Source organism: Bison bison, unplaced genomic scaffold (assembly GCF_000754665.1).
Source record: "Bison bison bison isolate TAMUID 2011002044 unplaced genomic scaffold, Bison_UMD1.0 scf7180017853732, whole genome shotgun sequence".
In the NCBI taxonomy this organism is placed as follows: domain Eukaryota; kingdom Metazoa; phylum Chordata; class Mammalia; order Artiodactyla; family Bovidae; genus Bison; species Bison bison.
Genome location: NW_011484305.1, coordinates 46305 through 70563, shown reverse-complemented (window position 1 = coordinate 70563; position 24259 = coordinate 46305). Strand labels below are relative to the sequence as shown.

At 38.4% G+C, this 24259-nt stretch overlaps 1 protein-coding gene across 1 annotated transcript; it reads right to left on the bottom strand.

The window, feature by feature from the left end:
* Positions 1 to 10173: 10173 nt before the first annotated feature.
* LOC104999700 (olfactory receptor 4F15) lies at positions 10174 to 11112 on the bottom strand. The gene has a single exon (XM_010855265.1). The coding sequence runs from the start codon at positions 11110 to 11112 to the stop codon at positions 10174 to 10176; it is 939 nt and encodes a 312-aa protein (XP_010853567.1).
* Positions 11113 to 24259: the final 13147 nt, after the last annotated feature.

Here is a 24259-nt window from a genome sequence, read left to right as displayed (position 1 = left end):
CTTTGAGAAGTGTACAGCTCTAGAAAAGTTTTTTTGTGTGTTTTAATTGAAGTATAGTTCATTTACAATGTTATATTAGTTTCCAGTGTGTGCAGCAAAGTGATTTTATTAAATGTGCACAAGTTAATCACATACCCTGTGACCCTTGCACTTCCCTTTAAATATGCTTTGCTGAAACCCTTCAGGGAGCTTGAGGCTTTTCAGAGTGTGAGACAGCTCATCTCCTTGTATAGCCTTTCAATAAAACTTTCTCCGCTTAAAAAAGGAGGCTGTCCTGACATTCTACAGACCACTGAACTCCTATTTTTTTTTTTAAACTTGAAGGAAGAATTGACAAATATAATTGCACATATTTAAAGAGTACAATGGGCTTCAATATATACAATTATATTTTCCAGAAAGGTAGAAAAATAAGAAATCAAATTGTCAACATTTGCTGGATCATAGATAAAGGAAGGAAATTACAAAAAAAACATCTACTTCTGCTTCATGGACTATGCTAAAGCCTTTAACTGTGCTCAGTTCAGGTAAATCAGTCGTGTTTGACTCTTTGTGACCCCATGGACTGTAGCACACCAGACTTCCCTGTCCATCACCAACTCCTGGAGCTTACCCAAACTCACGTCCATTGAGTCAGTGATGTCATCCAACCATTTTATCCTCTGTTTGCCTCTTCTCCTCCTGCCTTCAACTTTCCCCAGCATCAGGGTCTATTCGAATGAGTCAGGTCTTTGTATCAGGTGGCCGAAGTATTACAGGTTCAGCTTCAGCATCAGTCCTTCCAGTGAATATTCAGGACTGGTTTCCTTTAGGATGGACTGGTTGGATCTCCTTGTAGTCCAAGGGACTCTCAAGAGTCTTCTCCAACACCACAGTTCAAAAGCATCAATTCTTCGGTGCTCAGCTTTCTTCATAGTCCAACTCTCATAGCCATACACGACCACTGGAAAAACCATAGCTTTGACTGTATGGATCTTTGTCAGCAAAGTAATGTCTCTGCTTTTTAATATGCTGTCTAGGTTGCTCATAGCGTTTCTTCCAGCGAGCAAGTGTCTTTTAATTTCATGGCTGCAGTCACCATCTGCAGTGATTTTGGAGCCCAAGAAAATAAAGTCTGTCACTGTTTCCATTTTTTCTCCATCTATTTGCCATGAAGTGATGGGACTGGATGCCATGATCTTCATTTCTTGAATGTTGGATTTTAAGCCAGCTTTTTCACTCTCCTCTTTCACTTTCATCAAGAGGCTCTTTAGTTCCTCTTCACTTTCTGCCATAGGGTGGTGTCATCTGTGTATCTGAGTTATTGATATGCTTCCCAGCAATCTTGATTCCAGCTTGTGCTTCATCCAGTTCAGCACTTCACATTTTGACTGTGTGGATCACAACAAACTGGAAAATTCTTAAACAGATGAGAATACCAGACCAGCTTGCCTGCCTCCTGAGAAAACTATATGCAAGTCTAAGAAGGAACAGTTAGAACTGGACACGGAACAATGGACTGCTTCCAAATTAGGAAAGGAGATCGTCAAGGCTGTATATTGTCACCCTGCTTATTTAACTTATATGCAGAAAACATCATGTGAAATGTTGACCTGGATGAACCACAAGCTGAAGCAAGATTGCCGGGAGAAGTATAAAGAATCTTGGATATGCAGATGATACCACTCTAATGGCAGAATGTGAAGAGGAACTAAAACGTTTCTGGATGAGGGTGATAGAAGATAGTGAAAAAGCTGGCTTAAAACTCAACATTAAAAAAACTAAAATCATGGCATCTGGGGTCCCATGATTTCATGGCGAATAGAAGGGGGAAAAGTAGAAGTAAGGGCAGACTTTATTTTCTTGGGCTGCAAAATCACTGCAGATGGTGGATATAGCCATGAAATGAAAAGATTCTTGCTCCTTGAAAGAAAAGCTATGTCAAACCTAGACAGTGTGTTAAAAAGCAGACATATCACTTTGCCAACAAAGATCCATATAGTTAAAGTTATGGTTTGTCCAGTAGTCATGTACGGATGTGAGAGCTGGATCATAAAGAAAGCTGAGTGCTAAAGAACCGATGCTTTTGAATTGTGGTGCTGGAGAAGACTGTTGATAATCTCTTGGATTGCACGAGATCAAACCAGTCAATAACAGAGGAAATCAGCCCTAAATATCCATTGGAAGAAATGATGCTGAAGCTGAATCCTTTAGCCACTTGATGTGAAGAGCCAACTCATTGGAAAAGACTGTGATGCTGGGAAAGATTGAAGGCAAAAAGAGAAGGGGGTAAGACAGAGGATGAAATAGTTAGACAGCATCACTGCGTCAATAGGTATGAATATGAGCAAAAACTCTGGTAGATGGTGAAGGACAGGAGAGCCTGTTGTGCTGCAGTCCATGGGGTCTCAAAGAGTTGGACACAACTTAGCAACTGAACAACAACAACAAAATTATACCACCAAATGATTTAACATACATATGTAATATGGGATTGTGACCAAAATCAAGAACATTAACACATCCACAGACTCACATAGTTAACTTGTGTGTGTGTGTTTGTGTGTATGTTTGTGGTGAGAATATTTTGAGACTTTTTTTTTAACAACTTTCAAGTACATGGTACCATAATATTAACCATAGTCACCACCTTGTACATTAGAGCCTCTAAACTTGTTCTTATAACTGAAAGTTTTACTCTTTGACCTCTATCTCCCCATTTCTCTCTCTTTCCAGCCCATGAAACATTCAATCCTGTTTCTATAAAATCAGCTCATTTTTTTTTTTTTGATTCCATGTGTAAGTGATACAATACAATATTTGTCTTTCTCTGTCTGGTTTATTTCACTTAATATAATACCCTCCAGACTCATTCATGTTATCACAAATGGAACAATTTCGTTTTTCATGGCCAAATAATATTCTACAATGTATATATGCCACATTTTCTTTATCCATTCATCCATTTAAGGATATTTTTATTGTTTCCATATGTTTGCTACTTGAATAATTCTGCGATGAAGATGGATGTGTAAATATTCAAGATGCTGATTTTTTCCCTTTTCACTGTATAGCCAGAAAGTAGAATTGCTACATTTTATAGATCCCTGGGTTGGGAATATCATCTAGAGGAGGAAATGGCAACCTACTCCAGTACTCTTGGATGGAAAATCCCAAGGTCAGAGAACCACGGAAAAGTTATGGGGTTGCAAAGAGTCGGATGCTATTGAGGACACACCCATGCACACACACACATACACACACACAGTAGTTCTATGTTTAATTTGGGGGGAAACTTCATACTGTTCTCTAAATTTTCATGCTGTTTATAGTAACTTAGAGGCTGCACCAACTTTTTCTTTTTGGCCGTATTGCTTGACTTGTAGGATCTGTTTCCCAACCAGAGATTAAAATTGGGCCACAGCTATGAAAGCCTGGACTCTAACAATTAGGTCACCCCAGGGAAATTCCTCTCTGTTTTTTTAATGATAGAGGCATGCATTGTGAGGTGATTCCAACATGTGTGAGGTGATATCTCATAGTGGTTTTGGTTTATATTTCCCCAATGATTAGTAATGTTGAGCACCTTTCTATACATTGGCAATTTGCATGTCTTTTTTGGAAAAATGTCTATTCAACTTCTTTGCCCATTTTTTAATTAGATTAATTGCTTTTTGGTATTGAGTTGGGTGAGTTTTTATATATTTTGGATATTAATCCCTTATCAGATATATCCTTGCAAATATTTTCTCCCATTCTGTAAATTCCCTTTTTAATATATGGATTGTTTCCTTTGCTGTGTAGAAGTTTTTAAACTTGATATCAGATCAGATCAGTCATTCAGTTGTGTCCGACTCTTTGCGACCCCATGAATCGCAGCACGCCAGGCCTCCCTGTCCATCACCAACTCCCGGAGTTCACTGAGACTCACGTCCATCGAGTCAGTGATGCCATCCAGCCATCTCATCCTCTGTTGTCCCCTTCTCCTCTTGCCCTCAATCCCTCCCAGCATCAGAGTCTTTTCCAATGAGTCAACTCTTCAAGTGAGGTGGCCAAAGTACTGGAGTTTCAGCTTTCGCATCATTCCTTCCAAAGAAATCCCAGGGCTGATCTCCTTCAGAATGGACTGGTTGCATCTCCTTGCAGTCCAAGGGACTCTCAAGAGTCTTCTCCAACACCACAGTTCAAAAGCATCAATTCTTCGGCACTCAGCCTTCTTCACAGTCCAACTCTCACAGTCTCACCTATTTATTTTACCTTTTGTTGTCTATGCATTTGGTGTCTTATCCAAGAAATTGTTGCTAAGACCAATTTCAAGGAGTTTTTTTTTTAATTAATTAATTTTCATTCTCTATTTCAGATCATCTCAAACCCTACTCATTATTTATTTCTAATTGGAGGATAATTTCCTTACAATGTTGGGTTGGTTTTTTCTGTACAACAATGTGAAATAGCCGTAAGTATACATACATCCCTTCCCTCTTGAGCCTCCCTTCTATCTCCCTCCCTCTCACCCCTTTCAGTTCAGTTCAGTCCCTCAGTCGTGTTCGACTCTGCAACCCCATGAATTGCAGCACGCCAGCCCTCCCTGGGCTTCCCTGGTGGCTCAGACGGTAAAGCGTCTGTCTGCAATGCAAGAGACCCGGGTTTGATCCCTGGGTTGGGAAGATCCCCTGGAGAAGGAAATGGCAGCCCACTCCAGTATTCTTGCCTGGAAAATCCCATGGACAGTGGAGCCTGGTTGGCTGTTGTCCATGGGGTCGCAAAGAGTCGGACACGACTGAGCGACTTCACTTTCACTTTTCACTTTCAGGCCTCCCTGTCCATCACCAACTCCCGGAGTTCACTCAGACTCAGGTCCATCGAGTCAGTGATGCCATCCAGCCATCTCATCCTCTGTCGTCCCCTTCTTCTGCCCCCACTCCCTCCCAGCATCAGAGTCTTTTCCAATGAGTCAAACTCTTCCCATGAGGTGGCCAAAGTACTGGAGTTTCAGCTTCAGCATCATTCCTTCCAAAGAACACCCAAGCCTGATCTCCTTCAGAATGGACTGGTTGGATCTCCTTACAGTCCAAGGGACTCTCAAGAGCCTTCTCCAACACCACAATTCAAAAGCATCAATTCTTAAGTGCACTCAGCTTTCTTCACCCCTTTACGTCATCACAAAGCACTAGGCTAAGATTGTCAAGGAATTTTTGCTCTATGTTTTCTTCTAGGAATTTTGTAGTTCTAGGTCTTACATTTAAATCCTCAATCCATTTTGTGAATTCCTAAAATTTTAATGGTGTGGCAATTCCCTCATTATAAATTTATTTCCTCCTTTGAAAACACATATACATTACTAAAGGACTGAATGCACTTGGAACTTATTTTTTAAATGGTTTGATAGCATGATATCATTAATATGATAAACAATTATAATGGTCCATAAAATGTTCAGATAGCTCAGATCTCTTTAGATTATGTATAACAAAGGGTAAAACTGTAAATATGTGTTGTTGTTTATTCCGTGTGAATGCTAACTATTTCTACTTCTTTCTAAAAGAGATAGAAAGTTTTTTTTTTTTTTTGTGCCAGATCAATGGTCACATATTATATACCCAAGGCTATGTTAATCTGCTCTAGCAAAGATATCAGCTTTGGTACAGTGGCTACAGTAAAGACTACTACTGGGTTGAGCTTACAATAGTCCACTATCTTTCTTCAAGGTCTGTACGGTTTTATAGGGGCTACAGTTGTGAATTAAATGGAAATAGGATGCTCATCACCATTTCTATATATTTTGTATATCTTTTTGCCATCATTATCCTTACAGAAAATAATATAATTTTTAAAATATTATTTAGGCCTGTGGATGGGGCAGTTCAGTATCTTGCCCTCTACTATAGCTGTGACCCACAAGGCAAGGAAACAGTGTAGGAGTTGAACCAACTACCAAGTATATCCATTCAGATTATCCATTCAGGAAATGGTGCAATGATCATTATGGGTTGTCATTTGGTGGACCCACTATGCACCAATCTAGACCAGGACTCTGTGTGTACCTAATTCCCACATGCCTCCTTATACAAAAGAGCTACAATAACCCTTCAGGAATCCAGGTACACATGTCAAAAACTGTGTCCGACAGTCCCCACAATGTTATGCTATTACTTTTTCCCCTGGTATGTGATTAAGTAAATTATCCTTGGTACCTTTGAGAAAAGTACTGGAAGAATCATTGCAATGTACACTTTCTGAGAAGTTGTATAGTCCTTCCTCCTGTAATTTTTTATTAAAGCTGACCTGATAATGCCATGTCCCTCAGCTCCTACCAGAAGGATAGGGTAAGGGATATTTTAGTATATTAAACATAATAGATCCATTCAAATATCTTCTTGAGCCTGTAGACAGACTCTTTCCTCTACAGTATTTCAGGAACAATTTGATATTTCAACTTTGATAGAAGTAAGTACCTAGAAAAGATACCTAACTGGCTTTACATACACAATAAATAATTTGAAATTTAATAGTCTCACAGATATATAGGGTTTTGAGGGTGATGGAATAGCTAGAGGAAGACCTACAAAAAGGCATTACTTTCAAGTAAAGGAGCCATTCTGATATCTTTTATTACCAGAGATCAATTACAGTGCAGAAGTTAAGATAACAGAACTTGGATCAAAAATGCAAGACTTAACACACCCTAACACCGTTCACAAAAATAAACTCAAAATGGATCAAAGACCTAAATGTGAGAATCAGTCAGTTCAATTGTTCAGTCGTGTCCGACTCTTAGTGACCCCATGGACTGCAGCATACCAGGCTTCCCTGTCCATCACCAACTTCCGGGGCTTACTCAAATTTATATGCATACAGTTGGTGATGCCATTCAACCATCTTATCCTCTGTTGTCCCCTTCTCCTCCTGCCTTCAATCTTGCCCAGCATCAGTGTCTTTTCCAAAAAGTTAATTCTTCGCATCAGGTGGCCAAAGGATTGGAGCTTCAGCTTCAGCATCAGTCCTTCCAATGACTGATTTCCTTTAGGATGGACTGCTTGGATCTCCTTGCAGTCCAAGGGCCTCTCAAGAGTCTTCTCCAACACCACAGTTCAAAAGCATCAATTCTTTGGCACTCAGCTTTCTTTATAGTCCAGCTCTCACACCCATACATGATACTGGAAAAACCATAGCATTGACTATACTGACCTTTGTCAGTAAAGTAATGTCTCTGCTTTTTAATATGCTGTCTAAGTTCATCATAGCTTTTCTTCCAAGGAGCAAGCGTCTTTTAATTTCATGGCTGCAGTCATGAAATGTGAGAATGGACTCTATAAGCTCTTAGAGGAAAACACAGGCAGAATATTCTCTGACATACATTGGAGCAAGATATTTTCCAGTCTACCTCCTACAGTAATGAAAATATAAACAAAAATAAATGGGACCTAATTAAACTTAGGGCTTCCCTGGTGGCTCAGATGGTAAAGAATCTGCCTGCAATGCAGGAGACCCAGATTCAACCCCCTGGAGAAGGGAATGGCTATCCACTCCAGTATTATTGCCTGGGAAATCCCATGGACAGAGGAGCCTGGCAGGATATAGTCCATAGGGTAGCAAAGAGTTGGCTTTTGCACTGCAAAGAAAAGCATAAACAAAACAAAAAGAAAATCATCAGAATGGGAGAAAATATTTGCAAATGAAGAAGCCAACAAGGGATTAATATTCAAAATATACAAATAGCTCATGCAGCACAATATCAAAAAACAAGCAACCCAATCAAAAAATAGGAAGAAGACCTAAGTAGATGTTTCTTCAAAAAAAACATACAGATGGTTAAAAAGCACATGAAAGGATGCCAACATCACTAATTATTTGAGAAATGCAAATCAAAACTACAATGAGGTATCATCTCACACAGGTCAGAGTGGTTATCATCAAAAAATCTGTGAACAATAAATGCTGAAGAAGATGTGAAAAAAGAGAGCCTTCCTACTCCATCAGTGGGAACGTAAACTGGTAAAACCACTATGCAGAACAGTATGGAGGTTCCTTAGAAAACTAAAAATAGATCTACCATATGATCTAGTAACCCCACTGTTGGGCATATCTCCAGAGAAAAACATGTTTCAAAAGGATACACAACCCCCAATGTCCATTGCAGCACTATTAACAATAGCCAAAACATGGAAGCAACATAAATGTCCATAAACAGAGGAATGGATAAAGAAGATATGGTGTACACACACACACACACACCCACACACCCATACATGCACAATGGAATATTACTTTGCCATAAAAAAGAGTGAAATAATGAATGTCATTTGCAGCAACATTTGTGGACCTAGAGATTTTCATACCAAGTAAGTCAGACAGGGAAAGATAAATGTAATATTGCTTATATGTGGACTCTAAAAAATGATACAAATTAACTTATCCACAAAACAGAAATAGACATAGAAAACAAGTTTATAGTTAGCAAAGGAGGAAAGGGTTAAGAGGGATAAATTAGTTTGAGATTAGCAGATACAAACTGCTATATATAAAATAGGTAACTAATAAGAACCTACTGTGTAGCACAGGGAACTCTACTTAAGGTGCTACATTACTCTGTAGTGGTCTATGGGGGAAAATAATCGGAAAAAGGCTGAGCATATTTATATGTGTAACAGATTCACTTTGCAGTACATCCGAACCTAACACAACATTGTAAATCAACTATGACCCAAGGAAAATTAAAAAACAATTTTTGCAAGACTTTGTGTCCAGCTTATTGCTTAATAGACCTTGAGGTTACTGAACATATTTGTTTCTCAGACACTTCCTCAATGAAATGAGATGATGAGAATATCCACTCCATAAGACTTATGAACAATGCTGAAATTGTAAAAAGCACTATATGAGTGGCATCAGTTATTACCTTCCCCAGGACACAAATGATGATGAATCAACTCCATTGCATCATGAAAGAAACTTCAATTAATAGATTTCTTTCTATTCTTTAGCAATCATATTAAATAACAAACTGCACAATTTCTTGTAAAAGAGAAACTTCACACAGATTTTATAAATATTTTTTTTTCTATTTGCTGAAATATTTATCTTTCTGGGAGGGACACAATGAACTTAGTGTGACTTACTTAAGCAGAGTACACAATTCACCAATCACATTTATTTCCCACAGTAGAGAGAGCAATATTAACTGTTAAGTATTAGGGGGGATTTCAAGCCTACAAAATAGAATTTAATCAAAGGTCTCTCTGAACACCAGTGAAGACAAAAGAATACTGTTTAATAATGAATTTTAAATGTTTTTCATAATTAAAACTAAGGTTTAAAATTTGGCTTTGGTAGGATCCACCTTTGTTATGGTAATAGTAGGAACAAGGAAAAGTTTTACAACTGGTAAAGAAGTACTAAATGCTAATGACAATTTTGTAGGGAGAAGAGGTACAAATGAGAACTGTGAAGCTCTCCCTTCAAACAGGACTACAGGAGAAAGCTGAAAGAGTTGGATGTGAACAGAAAATCAAATGCAAAATTGATTTGAAAGTGAAAGGTCAGTGACCTGGCAACGGGAGGCATAGTTTCTGGTACCTGTCTCTCTCTGGTGACTTCTAGCTGTGTGCTCTTTGGCAAACTGTAGCCACCTCTCAATTCCGGGGTTTAGCATGTACAACTGTGGGAATGAGAACTGACACTGTTGGTAATCTATCCTAGCTTTAAATTCTATAATTTCAACATAGGATTAATAATTTCCCAGACTTCCAGATAGACAAACTTGATAAAGATGCAAAAATATGTAAAAACTGGGGAAATAAGAAGTGAAGTAGGAACAAAGATAATTAAAATCAAGATTGGTAGTAAGTAGATGAAAGAAAATAAAAATGCCCAGTTTGTCTATCAATATAATAGCTGGTCAATAAAAAGAAAAGATAAAATGTCATTATTTGCTCATTTACATGGTACTTTCTTAAGACCAGATAGATTACAAAGGACATATTATTTGCTTTTTAACACTTTGATGTACAGAGTATTAAAGAATGACATGATTTGTAATTTAATGGTGAAATAGATATCATAATTTATTAAACAAGATATTTATAGGCATACAACACTGCCTAGGTTTTGAATATTTCTCTGAAATTGCATAATGTCTTTTCTGAAACCAGAATGAGAGAGAATCTATAGTTCCATATCTTCATAGCAATTCAATCAGGAAATATTTTTATAATGCACAAAATGACTGCACAGTCTCCTCATTGCCACATTCATCTCCTTGTTCCTGAAAGTATAGATGACTGGATTCAGAAAAGGAGTGATAAATGCATCAAAAATAGCAAGATATTTATCCAAGTGTGATGTGGGAGAAGGCCAGGTGTAGAAAAACATTAGTGGCCCAAAGAACAAAACCACCACAGTAATATGAGCTGACAAAGTGGAAAGGGCCTTGGATAACCCACGAGAAGCATGTTTCCAAACAGTAAACAGAATGAAGATGTAGGAAATGACCAGCAAGACAAAGGAGCCCACAGAAATGAGCCCACTATTGACAGTTACCATGAACTCCAGTTCTTGGGTGTTTGTGCAGGCAAGTCTGAGGAGCCGAGGAAGGTCACAGTAAAAACTATCTAACACATTAGGACCACAAAAAGGTAAATCTACTACAAAACCCAATTGAACCAATGAATGTATAAGGCCAATGGTCCAGGATGTGACTAAAAAGTGTAGACACATTCTTGGACTCATGATGGTCAGGTATTGGAGAGGCTTACATATGGCCACATATCTGTCAAAGGCCATGGTGATGAGCAGCACCATCTCAGTGCCCCCAGCAGCATGGCTAAAGAAGATCTGGGTAATACATCCACAAAAGGAGATGGATTTATGCTTCTTGAAAATATCACAAATCATTTTAGGGACTATGATTGGGCAAAATACCATGTCAATGACTGAAAGGTTAGCCAAGAGGAAATACATGGGGGAATGCAGATGAGAATCCAAGGCTACAGTGAACACAACGACAAGGTTTCCCATCATGCTTGCAGAGTAGAACAAAAAGGCGAAGACAAAAAGGAGGAGCTGGATCTTCCATGAAGTGGTGAATCCCAGGAATATGAACTCTGATACTATGGATTGATTCATTACATCCATTGTCTCAGACACCAGGATCACTTTTCACTTTACCTAAAGGAAGAAGGAAAACGAACAAGCATTGCCTAGACAATATTGGTATTTGAGAAAGAAAGCCTCCAGTCCATGAGAAAATTATCATGTTAACATCTCCCACAACCACTCTTCACTACATGCACACCTGACTTCTGCTTACAGGAATACTATGGTTCCCATACGGCATTATGAATTTCAAAACTACTACTACTAAATTATTCTTCCTCTGGACCTCTTTCCCTTTTGCTTTCTCCTAGTATTACATGGATATTTCCTATTTCCTGTTGCCTGGTGTGTTTTACTTCAATAACATATAAGTCATCTTCAAACTCTTTTGATCATTATTTCTTATGAATGAATATTATTTCAGCCATTCATAAGAAAGTGAAAGTGAAAGTCACTCAGTAATATCTGACTCTATACAGTCCATGGAATTCTCTAGGCCAGAACACTGTTGTGGGTAGTCTTTCCCTTCTCCAGGGGATCTTCCCAACCCAGGTATTGAACCCAGGTCTCCTGCATTACAGACAGATTCTTTACCAGCTGAGCCACAAGGGAAGCCCAATTCATACAAACCACCTAACAATTCCTCATGTACAGCATACAGCTTTCTGAGTCTCTGTTCTGTCAATCATATGGCTCAATTAGAGCAATGTGGACTTAGTTGCTCAGTTGTGTCCAACTCTTTGTGACCCACGGACTGTAGCCCACCAGGCTTCTCTGTCCATGGGGATTCTTCAGGCAAGAATACTGGAGTGGGTTGCCATGCCCTCTTCCAGGGGATTTTCCCAACCCAGGGATTGAACTCAAGTCTCCTGCATTGCAGGTGAACCCTTTACCATCTGAGCCATGATGAACCTTCAGAACCTTCCTTTTTCGGAGGGAAGGCTTGATCAGAAAGACTTAGGCCTCTTTCTTTCTTTTTCAAAATTTCATTTTATTCTTCCAGTCACAATGGGGAATGCGGGTATACCTGTGGCGGATTCATTTCGATATTTGGCAAAACTAATACAATATTGTAAAGTTTAAAAATAAAATAAAATTTAAAAAAAAAAAATAAAAAGTTAACCAGGAAAAAAAAAGAATTAAAAAAAATCCAATTATAAATATCCCACCCTCCCTTATTTGTGAAATCTTCCAAATTGCCCAAGTCTCTATACTCCCTCTGCACCATTAGCATTTATTTCATTGTCTCATGATTGTATACATTTTCATCTCTTTATCAAAACATAGTCCTTGGGTACAGGAATAATGTCTGGTTCATTTGAGTAGTCCTCAACACCATCACAATCACCAATAATGACTAACACAACCAGGTACTTAATGAGTTCTTCACACTTGTTGAATCAAGAAAGCATATAAAAAATGACCACCATCAAAGTCTACAAATGATAAATGCTGGAGAAAGTGTGGATAAAAGGGAACATTTCTTCACTATTGGTGACAATATAATTGGTGCAGGCACTATGGAGAATGATACGAAATTTCCTTAAAAACAAAAAGAGTTACCATATGATCCAGTAATTCCACTTGTGGGCATATATCCAAAGAAAACTCTAACTTGAAAAGATACATGCATCCCAATGTTCATTTTAGCACTAGTCACAATAGCCAAGACATGGAACAACCTAAAAGTCCATCGACAGATGAACGGACAAAGAAGACATGGAGCTGTGGTACATATGTACAATGAAATAATAGTCATAAAAAGAATGAAATATAAGGCCATTCCCCACAACATGGATGAAGCTAGAGATTATTGTACTAAGTGAAGTAGGTCATACAGAGAAAGAGAAATATATGACATCACTTACATATGGAATCTAAGAAATGATACAAATGAACTGATTTAGAAAACAGAAATGACTCAAAAACACAGAAAACAAACTTTTATGATTACAAACTGGGAGTAGGGAATGAACAGGTTGTTTCCAAACTTCTAATATAGGATATCAATTCTTGATTTAAAATAGTCAATAAAGCCTTTGATATATCTCAAAATGGAAAAAACATTTTATCTTATAAATGATGCACATTCATCATATCCTCAAAGATAACTTTGCCACATAAAGACAGTCACATTTCTTTTTTAAAACACATTTGGAATGGTTAAAGAGTGACAGAAATAAAATCCTGGGTGAAGAGTCAGACAGTGTCTGTGTCTTTATTGAGAGAGGGGGATAATTGAGTTTTAAATTCCAAAAAAAGAACAAAAGGATATGAGCCAGATCCCAGCATGGGGAGGTAAAGACAAAACTACAATCCTTCAGAAGCAAGAACTGCCAGAGATAGACTGTCAGAATTCCACTGTTTAACGAGCTGTTCCTGATTTATTTCACATCTATTTCATCAGTGAAACAATTTATATAGAATAAGATACGTCATTTATGTATTATCACAAATGTGACTGGTGGGAGAGTTTATACTGTTCCACTGTTTAATGAGGTGTTCCTGATTTATTTCACATCTATTTCATCAGTGAAACAACTTATACAGAATAAGATATAGGAAGTTATTTTTTTATTATCACAAATGTGACTGGTGGGAGAGTTTATACTAGGGTCAAGAATCCCTGACTCTGATTGAAAATCCATTGCATTTTAATAGTTTCCTATGTCTCCTGTAACAAATTACTGGGAACTTAGTGGCTGAAAAACACAAATGTATTATCTAACAGTTCTGGAGATGAGAGAACTGAGATGGGTCTTCCAAGCTAAAAATTAAGGTGTTTGCTGAGTTGGATTCTTTCTGGAGGATCTAGGAAAGAATCAATTTCCTTGCTTTTTCCAGGGTTGTCTGCATTCTTTGGTTCATGACCCCTTCTTCCCTCTTCAAAGTACATCACTCCAAACTGCCTCTGTCATCACATCTCCTCCCTGACTCTGATGTGAAGTCTTTGCTTCCATGCAAGGTAACACATTCACAAGTCCAAAGACTCATACTTGGACATCTTTGGGGACCATAACAATATTCTGTATACTACAACTTTATTACATGTGAACAAATAATTTAGAAGAAAAAGGAAAATCTTTTTTCCATAAATATTGAGATATTGAAAGAGGAGGTACAAATTGTGCATCTTGACTTTTCCCCTGAAACTACATGTAAGTGCTTTCTGATTCCAACTATATCCAGGACCGAGCCTGAATAACTAATATCCAACAATGATAGGGAACATATGGTGATCACTCAACCAATATGTTCTTGGACAAGTAGATGTATGATTGACTCCCGAGTGGTTCTCTGAATGATTTTTGTTCATTAATTCAATAACTATTTTTGAGTGCTCAGAATGCCCAGCACTATTCCAGTCACTGGGGATATAGCATTGACAAGAATTCCTGCCTTTGAGAAGTCCATATACATGACAGGAAATGCAATTTTGGTCTGTTACATACAGATTTTTATTCTCTAGAAAGGATAGGAACATTTGAAGAAATGTTATGTCATTAAATACCTGGGATTATCAAACACTCTGTCTGCTTTTAGCTCAATTTCCACATTCAGGAAGTTTCTCCTCAGTTTTCTGACTGCTTCCTTTATCTCCTTTATCTGAATCTTCACATCTATAATTTCTATCACATTAATTTTCAGCAGTTTTCTAATAAATATGCATGAATTTTCTCTCTCTGAATATATTATAAAACTTGAGGTAGGATTGATGCATCATAATCCTTTGTACTGATTGAAAAGCAACTCAAAAATGATGCTGGCTGTATTTCTTGGCTTATTCACATGTTCATTTAACAAATATAATTTATGCCACATCTATAAGTACTTTGTACTCTGCTATTAGAATAAAATAAAGATAAAAGAATAGATATAAATTATGTGGGATAAAATAGTGAAGTAAGAAAATGAATAGATGTAAAATGGGACCATAAAGTTATCAGAACAACTTTAAGAGCTGTATAAATCATTTTATGACTTCTAAACAAATCTCCATAATATGAACTAACTAATCAAAATATATCTATGAAATGGGAAGAAAAATAATGCAAAAAGAATTCCTCTGACCACTAAGGGAAAAAAAATGCTCCTAAACAAAAGTATTTTAAGACTTCCATGAGGTAGGGGTAACAATGAGAATACACTAGGAAGTGAAAATATAAGTGTGGTTCCTCCAAATTGAAATTTGAATAGCAAAAAATACAAATGAGAATAGCAAAAGAAATGGTGGTAAATTTGACTATTAGTTAACTTATAAGAAATAGAGTTAGAAAGTTAGAAGATGATTTGTAGGGTCATTCAGGAAAAAAAAAATCAGAGATTCTATGTGAAGTTTATATCAAGACAGAGGCTAGCCAGAGGACAGGAAGGACTTTAAAAAAAAAGAAGTTTAGTGCTTTTAATAAATCAGAAGTAAAATGAAAGAAAGATGAGAAAAAGAAGTGCAAAGCAAAACTGATCTGTTGAATGCAGCAGGAGACCAGGAGGTGGTCAGTTAGATGGAAAATTATAATAAAAAGGAAGAAATGGTAGAATGGGAGGTTCAGATGCATGATCTTAAAAGCCCCAGTACCCCAGATTATTTTCTAATAGAAACCTAGTTTAAGAATTGATTTCTTTTAGGATAACATACTGAATTCCCTAGTTTTACATTTACTTAGTAATACATTACTAAGAGGAGAGTGCTTCATTAAGCTATTACAGACAAAACAAATAAGTTACCAGATAACTTTCCTTAGCTGAGATCTTATGTATGCAAGACATGAGAGCATTGACAATGAAGAAATAAGCGATCCATTTTAATACTAATTCATCATCCAATAGGATGTTGCATAAGGCAGGGAAAGAGCTGTTGAGCTCAGCAGGAGACAGGAATGACAGCTAGGAAAAGGAGAAATGGGATCAAAGACAAACTGCATCTACTTTAAAATTCCTTCAAGAGCAAAGAAGACAAAATAATACAAACAGCAAATGTCAACATATCTGGAAACTTACGCAATCCCTGTCTTCAAGGCTTCAAATTTCTTGACTATTCATCTAATGTCTTTGAGTGATAGTTTAGTCTCTGAATGGTTTCTAGCAGGATATGCTAGGTTCTGGGTGCTTGGTCACTTTCAGATATGCCAGACCTCCCATGGAATAAGTATGTGCTCTCCTTAAGACCATTGTCTTTAGAAGATATACCACTTTGAATTCTCTAGTTTTGGTCTAACTATTACTTTCAAGAACTATAAGGACATGAATTACAGTTATTATTTATTTAGACTTAAATAATTAGGGCTTCCCAGGTGGTTCAGTGGTAAAGAACCCACCTGCCAATGCAGGAGATGTGGGTTTAATCCTTGGTTCAGGAAGATCCTCTGGAGAAGGAAATGGCAACTGCTAGGGTCCAGCCCCGGCTGATCCAAGGTATTTGAAGGGGAGACGGCTTCGGCGAGGATCAGGATACAATAGCTTCAATTAGACATTAATTAGAGATGTAAAGAGTAATAGAATGAGGATAGCTCAGTAGGAAAACTCAGTGGAGAAAAAAGGCTGAGTAGCTTGGTTTACGCGGGAGACCAATAAAACTTCAAGACAAGAAGCTTGCACCACTTATGTAGGCCACAGGCGTCCTTCCGTCCTCCCGAAGGAGAGGAGACACTGAGGCCTCCCCGGTCAGATCTTAGAAGCCCAGGCATAATTAGTAAGCATGGCGGGTTCTGCACTCCTGATGGAGACTCAGCCAGAGTGAGAGAGAGAGAAAGACATGGGGAGGCCAGTATTTCAAGGAACTGATCCCAAGTCTTTATTTTCCAGGGTCTGTTTTTATACACTGAGGTGTTATACAAAAGTCACGTGGGGTCAGCAGTCCTGACTTTTATCAAGGTCAGGTGCTTCATACAAATGTATACAGAGGTCTTAGGGGTGTTACATCATCTTCTGGCCAGGGGGCCTGCTGACAATTTACGACCCTCTCCTTGTGACAGCGGTCAGTTAATCAGGACACTTATTTCTCCAAGGGTGATTATTCTTAAAACAGACGCCACCCAAATAAAGTTACATTCCTATAGGGTGAGGGTGTAGTGGGTTTTAGTTAAGGAAAGAATTTACTTAGCCTAAGGTCTAACATGATTAGTATCAAAGGTTAATACTTATTTCTTCTATATATTCATTAATGTGTATAAGGGCAGGGGATGTGGAGACTCAGCAACAAACATTGGCTCAACAAATGAAAAACCCTTCACCAACACAATTTCTAATCAGCCCACTATACTTATACTAATGGTTTTCTAACTTTTCTAAGGAACCTGTTTTTAGAAGGTTTAAAGCATCTTGTGCCTCTCACGGTTGGGAGGCTGTGAGCAATCACATGTGGCCGGACAAACCTGTCAGGCAGGCTAGAGAACCTTCAGAGGAGTTTGTAGGTTGAAACAGTCTTATCACGCCCAGGAATTATTATTAACTGGAGCTCTAAGTTAACTCCTTCTCCGAAAGAGGTGGTGGGGGACAGCCCCCTGTAAAGTCAGAGGTGTAGGGGAGAGCACAAAGTAGTAAAGTAGGCAGGCTCTGGTTATGGGGGTAGATGCTCAAGAATTTCCAGGGGGACTCCTGAGGCTCGATACCGCCTTTGCGTATGTCGAGCCTTCTTCCTCATGACCTTTGCCATGGGCGGAATGCCTCACGCCGGCCCCCAACAAGCAACCCTCTCCAGTATTCTTGCCTGGGAAATCTTATGCAGAGGAACCTGGCTGGCTACAGTCCATGGAGTCACAAGAGTCGGACACGACTTAGTGACTGAGTGCACATGCACTTAAGTTATTAGGATATGTGACAAATCCAGATTCTGCAGCATTTGATATAATCATCATATAAATGTCTTGATCTATATGGAAGCAGAATTGGACAATACTTAACAATCCACTGAAAATTTTTGGAAGAAAACAGAGAGAGAGATACTCATTATGACCAATTAATAAAATCAGTCAGCCTAAAGAGATCTAAAAATATGTTCTGACTCAGTTCCTTCCTTTAGTTTCTCCATGTAGGACATGTCAGGTCTTCCTCAGTTTACAAAATTTCCTGCTTTTTATTAATGTTATAGTCCAAATGTTCTTCCTTACAAAAAGAAAATCTCTCATCCTTTTAATTAAGCCAATGTCCACTTAATTCTTTCTCTGTGAATATAAAGAAGATGTCAGAAACTCTTTCAGATAAATGTTTAATATCCTCGAATATGGTCAAAGCAAATGAAGATAACTCATCTGTATTCTCTAGTTTTAATCACATCAATTCCTTTGGCCTTTCTTCATAGGATCCATCTTCTATCCCAGTATCTTTGTGACTATAACTGCCCTCATTTCACTACCAAAAGTAGCGACCTAGAAAGGATTCAAATAAATGTTTAAAACACAAAAATAAAAACAGAAGGTTTGATTGCTGGTTTCTAAGCATTATTCATTTAGTTTTGTAGCTTTTTCCTCTTTTTTTTTTCATGACCTAATTTTAACTGACACTACATTATTTTAGTTTAGGGTGAATTAGATTCATAGATATTTTTCTTCTAAGCAAGTCTTCAATCATTCTTTCCTCACTTTGATTTGATGAACTTGGGGTTTTATTTTTTTAACATTTCACTTGTGGCTCAGATGATAAAGATTCTGCCTGTAATGCAGCAGACCCAGGTTTGATCCCTGTGTCGGGAAGATCCCCTGGAAAAGGAAATGGCAACACACTCTGCATTCTTGCTGGGATAATCCCATCGACAGAAGAGCCTGGCAGGTTATAGTCCATTGGGTGGCAAAGAGTAAGACATGACTGAACGATTAACACTATCATTAGTACCCAATGAACTTTTTCTTCTTTAGATTTTAGTTTTTTAAAGACAGAAGTAAAGCAGACAACAAGCTTGTTAGGAAGACAAAAAGCATATTTGCCTTTACTTTCAGTGCTAATAGATTTCCCTAAAGATTCTTGTTAAAAGTTAACAATTCAAACTGTGTCCTAGTCCTGATCACAGTGTGGACTCCAGACTCTATGATGTGTCTGCAGTCACACCTTTGGATCTCCCAGTCACTTTCAAGTCCTAGTCAAAAATTAAGGTTAATTCCTGTTCTTCAGGGAAGATCCTCTGGAGAAGGAAATGGCAACCCACTCCAGTACTCTTGCCTGGGAAATCCCATGGATGGAGGAGCATGGTAGGCTACAGTCCATGGGGTCACAAAGAGTCATGTTCACAAGTATTCATATTTATTCTCCTATTGTGCTCATCATCTCACCACCACCACCTGTTTCTTCTTGGCTCCTGGCCGAAGCTTAACTGACGTGTACAAAAGTCAAACTGTTACCTGAGTTTTCCTTGTCATTGAAGTTTATCTAGTTTAATATAGTCCTCCTGTTGTCAACTTCACTCCATCACTCCTATAAGGGAAGCCTTGTAGCTATTCTCAGATTATTATATGAAGCACACAGAGGTATATAAAATGTGTCTAAAAATGAAAAAAATAGCTAATTAACTACACTAGAGGGTAGTGACCAAATAATGCTATAGTGTCCTGAGATTGTAAAACTAAAGTTAGTAAGTCAAGGAAATTGTCTTCTAAAAATATATATTCATAGTGATCAAAGAAACAAAGGGGAAAATGTTGATAATGACTCATAGGAGGAAGGGAAGACATTGTAATATTAAGAAAATCAGTATTATTTTATTAAATAATAAAAATCATTTTACTTGCCAATTCAAATCCTATCATGGTATCATGGTGAGTGAAAGACTCCCCTGGTAATTTGATGATAGTCATTTTCCAAGGAATTCATACAAATAATACGAAACAATATCATAAATATAAATTTTCTCTATAAATTCATAAATTAGGCAAGTGAAAGAATAAACTAGAAAAGTTAATTTTAAATAGTTTTAAAATAATTTTATTTACTTATTTATTTTTGGCTGCACTGGGTCTTCATTGCTTTGTGCAGAGTTTCTCTAGTTGCAGCAAGCAGGGACTACTCTTACTCGCAGTGTGTGGGCTTTTCAACGTGGCGGCTTCTCTTGCTGCGGAACACAGGCTCTAAAGCATGTGGGCTTCAGTAGTTGCAGCTTGTGGGCTCTAGAGCACAGGTTCAGTAGTTGTGGTGCGTGGGCCTAGTTGCTCCATGGCATGTGGAATCTTTCCAGACCAGGAACCAAATCCATATCTCCCAAATGGCAGGTGGATTACCCAGCCCTGCACTGCCAGGGGTGTCTAAAAATAGCTTTTTAATGTGATTTTTATAAATAAGTTTACCACATTATAATAAGAAGATTTTTTTCTAACTCATATTTGTTTCTTCCAAAGCAACTTGTACAGTTAGTCAGTCAGTTCAGTCACTCAGTTGTGTCTGACTCTGCAACCCCATGGATTGCAGCACGCCAGGCTTCCCTGTCCATCACCAACTCCCAGAGCTCACTCAAACTCATGTCCATAGAATCGGTGATGCCATTGAACCATCTCATCCTCTGTCATCCCCTTCTCCTCCTGCCTTCAATCTTTCCCAGCATCAGGGTCTTTTCCATTGAGTCTGTTCTTTGCATCAGGTGGCCAAAGGATTGGAGCTTCAGCTTCAGCATCAGTCCTTCCAGTGAATATTCAGGACTGATCTCCTTTAGGATGGACTGGTTGGATCTCCTTGCAGTCCAAGGGACTCTTAATAGTCTTCTCCAACACCACAGTTCAAAAGCATCAATTCTTCAGTGCTCAGCTTTCTTTATGGTTCAGCTCTCACATCCATACGACAACTAGAAAAACCATCAGTTCAGTTTAGTCGTTCAGTCGTGTCCAACTCTTTGCGACCCCATAAATCGCAGCACACCAGGCCTCCCTGTCCATCACCAACTCCCAGAGTTCACCCAGACTCACGTCCATCGAGTCAGTGATGCCATCCAGCCATCACTTTGACTATATAGACCTTTCCTGCCATCTAGAAGGCCTAATAGTTATTTGTTGAACTTAACAAAAAAATCAAGTCATTGGAATCATTCCATTGTCCTTTACTGTACCTGTCATTTGTAGGTAGAAATAATATGAGTAAAGAAGTTGACTTCAAAATATTAACAGGAAGTAGCAGGACTTATTTCCCTTTGTCTTCAGCTTCAGGTATAGACAATGAGTTCCTCAGTTCATAGTACATTATCAGCATTGGTTAACAAGGGGCTTGCTTTTCTTTTGTATTTCCTTTAAACTCCATTTTCAGTCCCTTTACCTCAGAGAAAACCATTTCTAGTGTTTTAAAAATATATCTCAGTATTGTATGTGTTACCCTAAAACATGTATATTATTTTGTATGTATGTACATATAAGAGCTTTTTATATACATTGCTCCAGTTCTTTGTTCACTTAGCCCATATTGCTATGTGTACTTTCAGTCTATTACTCCAAATACTGCCTAGTAATCCACAGTGGGTATGCAACTTTTTGTCTGTCTGATTACCTAATGACAGACACCCAGGTTACCTCCAGTGTTTTCAAGCTGCTGCATAAGACTGCACAGGTATTGGATGATTCTTCCTCCAATTTCTTTAACCCATAAACGGCAGTAATGTTAATATTCAGCTGGAACACAGTTGTTTGATTACAGTAATTGCTAAAATTCTATAATATGTGCCCACTGATTAGAATATAACCACTGTCATAAGTCCTTTCAAGTTCCACTTGTCACCAAGATTTTCCCCCAGTAATCCTTATGAATTCTCTACTAAAAGTTAATGCCTGGAAAAGCAAGATTCTTCAAGACCCTGTTCCAACTCTGGAAAGCACATGTTATGATGGGTTGTGTCTATACCATGCAGTTATGGAACATCTGTTACCTGGCAGCTTGACTAGGCTTGAAGGATTTAAGACAGTGTCATTCACTTCGATGGGGCCTTAATGCTGACTTTTAGCTATGACAGTCTCTCCAAGGGATCTTTTATCATTCAGTAGTCCTGCCAAAGCTTCCTTACTTGGTGATGAGGAAAAATGCAAGAGGGCAAAGGCAGAAGCTGCAAAGCAACCTGCACTTAAATTCTGGAATTCGTGCAACATCATCTTTGCCACATTCCATTTGTGACAACAAGGCACAAGACCAGGCCAAGATTTAAGGGTGGGAAAATAGACTATACCTCTTGGCAGGAAGAGGTGAAAAATATTGTGTGTATGTTTAATCAATCAACTAGAAACTACATAACTACCCACTTTGAGTTATGTTGATCGGCTAAGTCTCAGAAATCAGTTTAATGTGGGAATTGATATATGTCCTATAAGACTCGAAGGTGCTGTTGCTCCAGTTTTCACTAATTCAAAGAATCATCAGCTGTCTTCCATTCCTGCTTTTGTCTTAGATTCAACAGATTTGTAATAAGTAATTTTAATTTTTTAAGTAAGTTTCTATCCTGATACTATATATGAGTTTCAGTTGAGCTATTGATCTAGAAACCTCTGTACCTGGGGCCAAACAGCCTCCCAACTGTCTACTAAAGCAGAGATATGGTAACATTACTTGGTTTGAAAGGAACCTACAGGTCCTTGGGAAAACTTTTCACCATTGACAAATGAGATTGGATGTACACAGATGACTGTCTGATGAGCTTGAGTGTCCATAGGAAGGCTGTCTGGTGCATTTGAGAGACTGTCATTATATTAATAAAAGTAAAAGACAGCTGGCAGAGTAGGCCAGACTAAGTGGCAAGGCCTGGTGGGGAGTAGAGTGGACAGTAACTGCTAGTGCAGAGTGAAGGTATGGCTGACCACTCTCTAGTGAAGCTTCTCTATCCTTTCCCACGGTGTCCTCAGAGTCCTCCACATCCTTGTGCTCTCTGAAAATGATGGGACTGTGAGGTGAATGAAAGACCTGCACAACTAGAGCCCCAGCCTCCTCCCTGGGAATCCCTTCCTCCAGAAGAAGCTATGAGAAACATAAACCAGTCCAGACAAGGCCACAAAGGTTCAGGCCATGATATATGGGCAACTCAGGGATCAGCAAGTTTGAAGAAGGTGGGCAGTGGGTCAAGAAGTTACCCATTTACCACATACTGGCCTCTGCCCTTGAAGTAGAAGAATGGCTCCAGCATGGCCAACAGAACAAAGGATCTACACCTCTTAGATGAGAATCTCTACCCCAGAGTACCTTGAGAACTCTAGAGAGAACACTTGGAGGAGAGAATCCAGGAAAAGATTAATTTTCTGCTTCTCAAGCAGGTCAGAAAAAATGAGACTTGCAATGTTATGGCAACTGTGACACACATGTACTCAGCAGATCCTACAGCCTGGTGTTTTGATTTCCTTATTTTTACTTTTACTTGATTTCTGTACCTGTTTATTAAATAGTGTGTGATACACTTATTAAAATGATGGCAATAGTTGTAAAGAACCCAGCTGTCAATGCAGGAGACATAAAAGACTCAGGTTCGACCCTTGGGTTGGGAAGATCCCCTGGAGGAGGGCATGGGAACCTACTCCGATATTCTTGCCTGGAGAATCCCATGGACGGAGGGGCCTTGTGGGCAATAACAGCCCATAGGTCAAAAAGAGTTGGACATGAATGAGTAACTAACACTTCCACTTTCTTTCAAATATTATTCTCTTCACCAACCAAAAGATAGTCAAAGTCTAGGTTTATAAAATGTATGAATCACTATGGGGAAGGTTTCTCATAAAACCCTTCATTTACAGCTAACATTTGTGGCCATCATATAAACATCTGTGTAGAAGGCATATTGATATCTGTCCATTTTAGATTTTATATATTCCACCTAGTAGTGTCTTATGCAATAGGGATGTATAATGATTGTCTGTTATTACATCTCACATGCTAGAAAAGTAATGCTCAAAATTCGCCAAGCCAGGCTTCAATAATACATGAACTGTGAAATTCTAGATGTTCAAGCTGGATTTAGAAAAGGCAGAGGAACCAGAGATCAAATTGCCAACACCTGTTGGATCATCAATAAAGCAAGAGAGTTCCATAAAAACATCTACTTCTGCTTTATTAACTATGCCAAAGCCTTTGATTGTGTGGATCATAATAAACTGTGGAAAATTCTGAAAGACATGGGAATACCAGACCACTTGACCTGCCTCTTGAGAAATCTGTATGCAGGTCAGGAAGCAACAGTTAGAACTGGGCATGGAACAACAGACTGGTTCCAAATAGAAAAAGGAGTACGTCAAGGCTGTATATCGTCTCC